This window comes from Macrobrachium rosenbergii, chromosome 5 (genome assembly GCF_040412425.1).
Source record: "Macrobrachium rosenbergii isolate ZJJX-2024 chromosome 5, ASM4041242v1, whole genome shotgun sequence".
In the NCBI taxonomy this organism is placed as follows: domain Eukaryota; kingdom Metazoa; phylum Arthropoda; class Malacostraca; order Decapoda; family Palaemonidae; genus Macrobrachium; species Macrobrachium rosenbergii.
Window position 1 is genome coordinate 27,647,500 of NC_089745.1, and position 12,304 is coordinate 27,659,803.

Here is a 12,304-nt window from a genome sequence, read left to right on the forward strand (position 1 = left end):
AGGAAAAAAAACAAATACAAGCCAAAAAGTTGAGAAAGGCCTAGCTAATTTAGTTAAGAGCATCTAAATGGGGCCCAATGATGTTAAGTCGCAATTAGATAGTTGCCCTGGTGGCTATCCAACATAACAGGGGGCCAAGAATCAGCATGAAACAGAAATCTTTTAAATGGTTCTCTCCCCTTTTCACCTTCCCTTCTATGTTAAAATTACTGTAGCGCAATGTGTGTGTTTTACATATGGTTCAAAACTTTTCATCAATGTCTACGGTGATCATTATAAAATATGGCAAATTTTTAAATTAGTTTTTATTTTTCATAGCTAACAATCCTGCAGTCTTAATATTAGGATAAATCTTCTGGCACCACCTGGAAACTTGTAAACAACAATAGGAATTGTTTATGCAAGGAATTGGTGGCATCTGGCATCAGTCGCAGGGAAGAAGGAGAAAGAGGATATCTACTACCTTTCGACTTCACCCCTCCCCTCTCCGATTGTCCTCTCCTTCACCTCACTTATGCCCAGGGCTCTCCAAAGCACACAGCTCTCAAAGGAGAAGTGAGGAAGATGATGGAGAAGGGAGCAGCGGATCAAGTCAAGTGTCCTTCACTGGGTTTCTACAGCCGAGTCTTTCTAGTCACCAAAGCCACTGGTGATTGGAGGCCAGTGATAGACCTTTCAATTTTGAACCTCTTCATTAGGAAGACAAAGTTCAGGATGGAGACTCCTCGAACAGTCCTAGCAGCTCTCAGAAACGATGACTACATGCTTACTATAGATTTGAAGAACACTCACTTCCAGATCCCTATCAATCCCTCTTCCCAGAAGTTTCTATGTATGCCTATGCTGATTTTACCTCACACCATCCTCATCACCACATCTATCTATATCAGCAAAATAAAAGACTGATGCTTCAAGTCAGAGTCTGTGATGATTATTCAGTTTTCAGGGTTTTGTCAATAAATTAGTGAATGTCAGAAAAGGCAGAAACTTAATTAAAAAACCATAAGAAATGAGGTACTTCTTTTAGCATCACTGGGGAAACTAAATATCATGAGACTATGAATTCGGAATCCTTAGCTTGATTAGGCTAACCTGTTGTGGCATTTCTTTTCTCACATACATAAATACATTGATATAACTGCACATAACTTTTCTTTTTAAGCAAATATACTTTTATACATTGACACTCAATGCACGATTCCCATAAAATACAGCCTGGCTTTGTTACTAGCAAGTTCTCTCATTTTTTACTACTGGAATTTGAAAGTTACTCATATTACCACCCTCCCCACCCAGTGCCACCATAGCCCTTACTTACTTTATTCGTATATAATTTTTACTTAAAAAAAAACACACAATATGAGGTAGGTTATTACTGATATCAGTATGAAAGAAAGACAGTGAATTCTGAGCAAGTCAGTTGTCTTTTTTCAATTTCAGTGAGCATAATGATTTTATTACATTAAAAAAATTTATGAAGAAAAAAATAACATAACTGAAACATGTATGTTAAGACATTGGTAGCATTAACAGGATGTATAATTCTAAGGAATTATAACAAACCTATGGAATGACTCAAGTCAGCAACAGTTTCCTATTACATAGCTTGGCAGTTCTATAATGCTCATAACAGTTGCTAATAAAATATTGTGCAGTCAGGCCTTTTACCACATTTACAATTGTTTCATACATTTCAAAGGATTCTTGCATAATATGGACTACCTACAAAAATACGACATTTTATATTAGATATGAGTACAGACTGCCACAGTGGTAAACAAGTGATAGCAGTTCAGTTTCAGCCGAAACTCTGAATCCAAATGTCAAGTTAGAAGTCCACTGCCTGCCTGCTCCTCTGGTTGTTCATATATGTTTACCAGCATTTCTTACAGGTTCTTAGTTTTCATACCATTTGAGCTCAGGTTAATCTGATATAACTCAAAAAAGACATTAAAGTTATGTATAATCCTGTCTCTTATATATAAATAAATGCTCTGGTGGGAATTCAAAGTCTATTTGTGTATAATTGGATATGTGGAATTAACCCAATCAGTGACCAACATCATCAGCAGTGTTTCCATGACAGAATGTTCACTGAAGAGTATACAGTATTTCAATGTCAAATCAGCTGATGCAGAGTATAGTTCCTTATGCCAGTACTGAACATCTACATCCTCTACATTTGTCCAGGTCTAATACCAACTGAAGTTTCATTAACATATTTTAATTTCATAACCTACTAAGCCTAAAAATAGTGAACAATACACAATGACTTACTGATATACATGTTGAACAACATGAACTGCTTTCGAAAGGCATAGTAGGTCTCACCATTGGGCCAAATCAAAAGAATTCCAGATAGTATTGTTGATATAAAATGATGTGCACGCCACCAACCTTTGATTCTTGATCCATTGACCTGAAAGATAATAAGAACTGTCATGTTAAATGAATTAAGACGAAGTTAAATTGAGAGTATACACAACATTTTTTCTTAAATGCCTGCTTTTGATCACATTCACAATACATAATCACAAATTTGTCAACCTTTCTTAATAGCTCTCTCACAGGTCTTGCTTAACCTTGTCCAAACTGTCAATGTGGATTTGAATGACAAGATCAGTTTTCAAGTACTCCCATTTTTAATAATTTTTGTATTTTGATAAATACAGCTTTGCTCATATAGAGTACATAACTGTAGATTTTTCTTATTTCCAGTCACAGTATAGTGATGCATCATAGATAGTACATGTAATTTCCACAAAAACATAACATGTAACTTGAGTCTGATGTTCTTAAAATTCTGTATAATGTTTAACTTATAAACAGTTGTTATATTAAAATGGTCAAATACATTAACAATATAATCCATTTATTTTTTCATTTCTGGGTTAAGCTAGATTCTGAAACTGAGCTTTGGATTACTTATATTTCCCATCGATATTTTCAAGATATAAAAACATTTTAATACAAACTCAGTAATTCTAAGACATTTTATTCCTTGTATAACTAATCCCAGTCACTGTATACTGTCATCTTGAAAAGTACGGATCTACTCCATATGGCAAACTCCTACAGGCTCTCTGTATTTTGACTCATTCCAATGTGCCCTACTAGGGACTGAATGACCACAGGGATAGGAGGACAGAATGGTCCCTTATGATTAATGGATTTGCCTGAAAAATATGTTTAGTATAAAAAAAACACTGCTTGTTCATTCCAACCCATTAATCATAATATGCCTGAATCCTATTTAGGAGGGAGGTCAAGAGAGAAGCTCCCCTAGACATAGCAACTCTGTGATCCAAGTGGCAATCACATTCCAAGAGAGCCCTTTAAGGTGGGCCTACCTGAAGGGGGCATTCATAGTGTCAGTCTCCAAGAAGCTGGGAAATAGAGGAACAGGATCTGTAAGCTTGAGTACTTGCTTCAAAAGCTGGGTTGACCTTGTCTCCTGAGTCTCTGAAGATGCCAAAGAAAAGTAAAACCAAGATATAGGAGAAACAGATGACCTTCATGAACCACCCATTTGAACAATTTTCCTTCCTGTGACATTAGGTCCCAAAGAAAAAATGTTAGGTATCTTAAGAATTACATCACTGAGTTAGAACTGCAAAAAAGTGGAGAGGTATGTCCATATACCCATCATGAGAATATTGTGCTTGAGGTAGGGGTATGGAAATCAATATTTCTCTCTTCAACCAATCAACTCTGGGAAGTGTAACAAAATTGCCTAAAGGCTTAAGATGTGAAGTTTATGTTCCAGCAGCAAGCATTAGATTAGTTCAGGTTTGGTTGCCAGTGTCTGCCAGTTACCCCACAGTTACAATAATACTTGCTCCTTAGGAGTCTCCTAGTCCCTTTGGACTTTTTAGGATACCCCTTGATAAAATGTGATTAGTATCAACACATCAATCATTAAATTTAGTGCACTACATACTGTATTTACATACGACATATGACTGCCAAAGTTCAAGTGGCTTGTGTTTTTGATGGTGTAAAGATTTCATACATTTTCCTATACAACACCTTATAACTAAACTTAAACTTGATATTAGTAACTCTCTGGAGAGAGAGAGAGAGAGAGAGAGAGAGAGAGAGAGAGAGAGAGAGAGAGAGAGAGAGAGAGAGAGAGAGAGAGAGAGAGAGAGAGAGAGAGAGAGATGTGTGTGTGTGTGTGTGTGTGTGTGTGTGATGGGCAGTAGCAAGACCATTCACGAAATCCTGACAAACACACACACACACGTGCAAAAATAATTTGATTTAACAATCATTAGAGTTTTAGACAAACCTAAATATAATACACATTCCTATGCAATGCATATTGTAGTTTTGGTATTTTGATCATTCAAGTACATACTGTACTGTCACATTCATTAATGATTTGACAGGCTGCAATACCCTCCTCAAACATTCCGCAGCTAAAAACAAAGGTAAAAATCTACTTAGTATTATGTGTATTCATGAAATAAATCTGGTAGTAGCTTTGGCCAAGGTGACATGCAGAGTAATGTTGTTTGAATATGTAGAAAAATATTATTCAAAGATTTTATAAGTTTAATATTGCTGTTATGCACTGTATTTTGATTATTATATTCTAATATCCTATATTTTTGTACACAGGAGACTTTCATTTATTGCACAAACTTTCCACAGGACACTGATGGTAAATATTAAGTTGAAAGCCAGTCAAGAATTGCAGGAATACAAACAAGTTTGCCTTAGCATCACTGCTTCTTCATCAGTCTGGTAGATGCTTTATTTCTATTTATGTATAAAATCTTTTTCATGTATTTACTATAGTTCATTTTAAAAAACATATACTTCATAGTAAATTTATATATATGCATTACTCATTGTTAACCAAGAACTGCAGAAACAAAATGTCTCTATGGATGAGGAGCTCATGAATTTGCTCTAGCATATATCTTTGAAAATAAACTTCCTTTGCAAGGCAAACAAATGAAGTAATCCTTACATACATGAGCACGATATTCACTAATAAATAAAATTTTATCAAGGTTTTGGTGTATTATGTTAATATGAATTAATCTAAAATATTATGTACATGAGAACAAGTGACTTGTTGGGAGGGTGGAGGACATGCTTCGGCTTACTCTTGAAGTTTTGTTTTTTGTGGGTAAAGTTGGATGAGTTTGACCTATTATTTCTTTAGTAAGCATGGTGTTCATTTTTCTAACATGAATCAAGTAAAGTATATAACAGAAATATGTTTGTTGGCCTACTGTGTAATGTGTGTAACTCATATATATGCTTGTAAGCCTACTGTGTGCATGAGAAATTTTAATGGGGTGGGAATACAGTGCAGGCTAGCACTTAGCACTGACTTTGAACCTTCAGTGTTTATAAACGGACTTTGGGAGCTTATTTATTCTTTGGTAATGACAGTTTCTATTACTGTTTGTACAAGGGTTTATGCACAAGATAAGGCAATAAATAAGAGGTGTCATATATAAGATATGGCAGCACTTTTCAAAAGTATTATTCATTTCAAGGCAAGCGTAATACTCCATATCTGCTGTAATAACAAGGTTTGATTGCATACAAATACTCCAGATTCCAAACAGTCCCATGGAATTTGATTGAAGGATTCTCACCCATGTATGTGTACTCCAGAATTTCTAGAACTTTTTACTCTTCTTGGGACATAGCAATCATTGGGTCTGAATTAAGTGATTTTCCTGCTGATGCCTTTCTTCTCTTGAGATGAATTTGAAAACTGCTTACCTCTATTCAGACCAGTAAATGAGCCTGAAAGAGTTGCAGAGGATCCACAATATGGTTTCCCTTGACCAACAAATGAAGAGTCATCTAAGGACAACACAATGCGGGATGCTTAAAAAAAAAAAAAACTAACCATAGAGCGCTACAATTCACGGCACGAGTAGGGTGGGGAAATCATAATAATAAGTGAAGAATTGATGGAAAGATGTACCTAGGGGCTCAAATAAAGACAGATCACAAAGACAGGGATGGTTTGGACAAATGATGAGAAGGAATCATCATGAATAGTTGGTCAGAAAAGCAATAAAGATAGAAAGAGTACAACAAAGTTATGTAGAAAGGCCCAGGAATACATGAAAAATTGGCTTAAAAATATTCATGATGATGGTTATCTTATCATCACCATCAACTCCAATGTCATGTGGTGCAAAGGGCCTTTGTGAAATTCCACAAGCTCTACCTTTTCAGTGTTTTCCCATTTACATTCTCCACTTATTTCCAGTCTCTCTCTCTCATAGTTCTCTTCCATGTAGCTCTGGACCATTCAACTCTTCTGGTACCCTCAGCAACCCACCTGTAACTATCACATAATATTCTGCCTGGGGTTGTGCTAAGGATGTGTCCAAACTATCAAAAAACAGGATGCTTGGGGTTGGCAGTACTAGAAAAGATCCTGCTGCATTTGTACACTCCGCCTTCAATTATCGTAATTCATTCATTCTTCTTCTCATGATAACCTAAAAGACTTTGTTTCAAACCTGCTCAAAGATGTCAAGTCAATGCCCACTTGCAAAATACAGTATGTACATTTTTGCATAGCAATATGTAGGCATTCCTGAAGATTCTTGATTCCAAAGCCAGACCACCAAGAAAATCTTCTTACTGACATAGTTAAGAACTTCTTGGAAATCATTCCCAATCCTTAAGGGATATTCAACCTGATGACCTCAAGTTAAATGCTCAGTTTGTTAACACTGCTACAGAGTTGCTTGTGTTTGGCTTTAAAACAAACACAGTATATGCATTTCCTCGGCATGAACTAAAATACAGAAAATCTAGTTATGAGGATTTTATTTACTTGTCACTTCTGGAGAAAAGTTTCAAAACAGTGACCAGGAAATAATCATTAAGGTGAAAATGTGAAACTTGAAAGTAAATTCTAACCGAGACTAGTGTTCATCATGTCAGCATATCTAACAGGCAGTAGAGCTCCTACAGCCAGGTACTGAGGATTTTCCAATGTTTAGCACTTACAAAGCTATGGAAAAAAGTTAATAATTTAAAAAGTCCAATTAAGTCTGCCAAATCCCTTCATCAAAAGCCAAGTTTTCTGCAAAACTCAGGTTTGTACAGGCTTAAAAACATTTGTACATTATTTAGATAAGGTATTTACATGAAAGAAAGTCATTACTAACCTTGAGAATGCTCTCTCTGATAGTCAACGTACAGTAGTACCAAACCAAAAGAAACATGTGAACGAGATCAACAGTCCTGAAATATAAAATATTAACGTACAGTAGTACCAAACCAAAAGAAACGTGAACGAGATCAACTCTCCTGAAATATAAAATATTCATTAAATACCATAAGACCACTGATCAACAATACCCACTAGTTACTTTTAGTCCAGAAAACCTGGTATGGCAACTAGGTCCCATTCCGGATTAAAGGTGATGGTCTAGCACCTTTACATAATCTGCAGCATCTTAAAAACTGTTACAACTGCACAACCAATTAACATCACAACAACAGCCTCTCACTAAACTTCATGTAGCCAGTAAAAAACAGTACAGAGAACTCTCCTTTACTTGGGAGATACATTTCTAAAGATGACATGCAAATGGAAATTGTGTAAACAGAGCACCCCATCAGATTCCAAGACAGGAAAATACTGAATATTAAAAGCACAAGTTTTCACTGTCCATCATAATAGCCTTACCTTCATTCCATCTGCTTTCTTTCCAGTTTTTGATGCTGGCTCAGGCAACAACTCTACATTTCCCCTTATGTATGAAACAATGGCATAATAGGGGGGTTAAGGGGCACGCCGACCGCCGAATTTCGAGGAATTATCAAATTTTAGTTGTTACCAGTTTTCAACTGTTTTATGTCTAAATAAACATCTCCTGAAGTGATAATCCTAAAAAAAAATGTTAGACTGGTTTATTGACAATTCTGTTCATCGCTTGTATGACACTGTGAACCACAAATTGTCAAAAAAAAAAAAAAAGACGTAAAAAATGTCTGTATGAATAATTCAGGATAGGATCAGGTAAGTTATACAGTTCTGGACTGTTTTATATGTAAATGAACACATAGCTAAAAAATTTTTTTTAGATTGGTTCATGTACAATTTAGTTCACCGTTTGTATGGCACTGTGAACAATTTTGTTCATCGTTTGTATGGCACTGTGAACAACAAATTGTAAAAAACGTAAAAAAAGTCTATGAATGAACATAGATAGGATCAAGTTTGAGTTATACACTGTTTTGCTGTTTTATGTGTAAATAAACATATCTTGAAACGTTACTGCTAAAAAAATGTTTTGATTGGTTCATGGACAATTCTGTTCATAGCCTGTATGGCACTGTGAATGACAAATTGTAAAAAAAAAAAATGTTAAAAAAACTTTCTAAAACATGCTTTTATTAAAACGCACTAAAAATTGAAAAATAAATCTTTTGAGACACCAGGATTTTCTTAAAATTAACCATGTCTACAAAAATAAAAGCGTGGGCGCCAAACATGGAAAGAAGCGCTACAAGAAAAGAAATATATTTTTTTATTTCTTGTAGCATTTCCTTCCATGTTTGGTGTACATGCTTTTATTTTTGTAGACATGATTAATTGTAAGAAAATCCTGGTGTGTCTCAAAAGAATTTTTCACTTTTTAGTGCATTTTAATAAAAGTGTGTTTTAAAGATTTTTTTATATTTTTTTTATTTTATACTTTTTAGTTTTGATTGTAGCTAATGAAACTGATATACTGTCGAGCCAAAGGAGGTTTGAAAAATCTAAAGAGTTATTTACCAAGTCAAAGAGGTTGTGAAAAATCCAGAGTTTCATACAAATCCTGTCCTGAGATACTGGGAGAGGTCACTGTAGGGTCACTACAGGTCACTGAATACTATTGATCATGTAAGATTGTATTGTCACCGGGACTGAGTAACCATGCAAAATTTCAAGTCCACTGGACGAAGGGAACAGGTTAAAAATTGAGTTACAAGATTTGATGACAGACAGGCAGACAGACAGATGCAGAAGTCAAGTTAAATAAATGCATATAAAAAGCATGTAAAACGAATGTGAAAAAACTTATTCAAAATTTAAAAATAATTGTCACCCACTAAAGTATCCCATTCTCTCTACAGGACGTGTCAGAGAACACGGTTTATAATGACGTAAGGATAACTTGCTCAGGATGTCCAGATTCTCAAAGGTTTTTTTTTTCTCAAAACTAAATGCTTATTTCTCCAAGAAGACTGAACCAAATTCAATGCAACCTTTACAGAGTGTAGTATAACTATATATCTTTATTTTGTCATTGGGAAAATTGCTTTTCAGTGCAACTTTAATTTTGCATGTTAATTCTGAAAAGTGACATGATTTTTTCAACTGCAAAACAAGTGAACTTAAAGGTTGAATTTCTAAATTTCCCCTTGAGAGAATTTTCATCATTAGTTGTAGAATAAGTGGTAAAAATTTGAAGCAAATCCCTTCAATCATAAGGCAGAAACAGTAATTTACTTCATAATGGGGCCTTACGGCATACGCATGCCCCTTTGCCCCTAAGTTATGAAGCGATGCAATCTCTCCTTTTTACTGGATACTTATGAGCAGAATGGGATATTTTTCTCAAACTTCTTCTTACATGTGTTAATGTGAGGAATTTGTGTAAACAGATAATTTTCTCCTCTAATTAAAGCCCATGTTAAAGTGAAAACTTGTATTTAGAACCTGTGTGCATAGAGTTATCTGTATTTTAAATTATAATAATAAGCCTTTCTCCTACTACCTGAAGTTCCTAGGCTCAGAATTCAGAAATACTTTATAATATGTGAAATGCACACGTGAACCTCTCTGAAAAGAGGTAAGTGAACCTCTTTGAAAAGATGCAAAAAGCTGAAATGTACTATGCAAGCCCTGTTCTTAAAATGAACCTTTACAACTATAGACATATTAATTTTTATATAAATGCAACAAAACATATGAGCATAATATAAAAACTATTGTTCTGTTTACAATGTGCATGAATGTTTGTCTGTTTATCTTGCCCTAGCATGTGCTGTGTGTTTTGACAATGTACAGTACCTATCATTAAGCAAACTGCAATACACCAAAAACACACAAGTACTTTCATGTATTTGCTCTCTCAAATGAAGATTCCGTAGACGACTAATAAATGTACGCATGCATTAGTATCAGCACCTTTGCAGCCAGTTATAGTTGACTACAATTAGTAAACATTAAAAAAACAAGTATTACTTCACATGTCAATTAAAAAATTACTAACGCAATAAAACATAAGGGTGCAATGAAAACTACTAATGGTGCATGTCTGTATATATGATTTGTTTGTGTGTGCACTGTTTCAATAATCTAAGTTACACTATGATCTATAAACAACCTCTAGGTTCCACAAACAGTGCAAAAGTATTCATAGTTGTATTGAATCGACTTTGCATGTAGTGAACTGACTTTATGAATACTGTACACTGTACAATATATCAAAACGACTTCAAATGTTAGATGATACCTACAGTGTCTCTCTCTCTCTCTCTCTCTCTCTCTCTCTCTCTCTCTCTCTCTCTCTCTCTCTCTCTCACACACACACACACAGCATAATGTGTGTACAGTTGACCCCCGGTATTCGTGGGGGTTAGGGACCACAACCACCAGCGATAAGCTGAAATCCACAATGTTGGTACCCTACTCTAAAACAATTATATCTGCCTATTTTAATAGTTCAAATACCAAATACCCTGTATACCTTAAACAAAAATGCTTATAACCGCCTATTTTAATACTTCAAACACCAAATACAGTACATTTTAAGAAATGATAAGATTACACTACGTAAATCATACGGGCACTCACCAATGATGAATGACGATTGATGATGATGATGAATTAGCTGTGCAGTCCGATGAATGACAATGAAGATATGACTGCGAAGCAAAGCAGAGGAGTTACATCTCCTCTGGGGACGCTTCTTCCCCCTTCTTCAGGTACTACTTCAGGGGTTACGGGAGGCTTTGGAGGGTCCTTCCTCATCTGCTCAAGAAACATGGTGATAGGCAGCTGCTGTTGCTGCTTCTTCATGCTGACGAGGAAATTATTATAGGGCTTCAATAACCCATCTGGCCATTTGTGAACTTTTGGAGTGTTCCATATAAGAATCCCATGTTGAAGCCATCTACCGCAGCTCCATGGCTGCCCTCATCATTTGTGACAGATGTTCCAAAGACAGACTATCATCCTCCTCCCCTTTTGCAGGTTTCAATTTTCTGAGATGGAAAGATAGCCAATAGCCCCAGGAAGCTGGTATGACACTCCCTCCGAGCAGGTGACCATCTTCCCCCTAACTGACAATCCTCCCAATGGCCTCCCCAACCTGTCAAGCAGGCATCCGTATGCATTATCACTCATACGAACAGTGCTGTCAGGCTGGCCTGTTTGCCAGAGACCCATTCCATGTCCACGGACAGAGTATCTTCCCAATCTCAGATGAAGGTGATCACAAAGCCTTTTCCTGGCATGTGAGAGCCAGACTGTTAAATCCTACAGTCACAATCTCAGGATTAGATCTACCATGGACCTAAACTTTAATAGGCCCAGACTTCGTTCCAAGTGTCATCTGGAAAGCTGTGCTGTGCAAGGAATCTTCTAAGTCCTTCCTTATTCTGGTTGGAGTGCTTTGGGAAGACAGCTGCTTCAAAGAGTACCCCAACAAAGTCCCAGCCTCAGAGAGAGTCTGCTGGATGGAAGGTGGGACCTGTTCCTATTAAGAAACCTTTTGACTGGAGTCTGTTGACCACCACTCTCAGGTCTTGTCAGCACTCTTCTTTGGTGGCTCCCCAGATTAGCCAACCATCTAGGTAGGCCACCAGCTAAAATCCTTCATTCCTGAGCTTTCATAAAATTGGTACAATATATATAAAAATTTATGCAAACAACATGTTTGTTCCAATTTGACAGATCAAGGATCACCCTCTGTTTGGAGGAATGCTTCCTGGGGATGCTCAAGAGGCAAATAAAGCCTTCTTTCTCTATGGCTCCCTTTTAAAAGGGGGTCTGGTTTTTGAAAAAAATACTTTAGAGGAGGGGGAGGGTGAGACCATCTCTACCCTAGCCCATTGAGAATTATACTGTCCCTCCCAAAGGGAGGACTTCCACTGCATGTTATGCTACAGAAGACAACCATGCAAGTCCTATGGGGCTCCACCTCTTCTCTTCCTTGTGATATGCAGTCCATGAACTGATTTTTCTTTCCCCTGGTAGGAGTGTCTTGCTTGCTTTGAAAGGGGTATTGTTGCTAATGGTGTTCTTTCTTCTATT

General features: G+C 36.3%; 1 protein-coding gene across 2 annotated transcripts in view; it reads right to left on the reverse strand.

The window, feature by feature from the left end:
- LOC136838626 (transmembrane protein 120 homolog) overlaps window positions 1-12,304 on the reverse strand; it is an 87,088-nt gene that overhangs the window by 21,265 nt on the left and 53,519 nt on the right. For both annotated transcript variants that reach the window (XM_067103908.1, XM_067103905.1), the window contains 2 exons: window positions 7,161-7,236; window positions 2,278-2,419 (listed from right to left, as the gene is read on the reverse strand). In XM_067103908.1, the coding sequence (XP_066960009.1) occupies window positions 2,278-2,419; window positions 7,161-7,236 (218 nt within the window). The remainder of the gene's footprint in view (window positions 1-2,277; window positions 2,420-7,160; window positions 7,237-12,304) is intronic.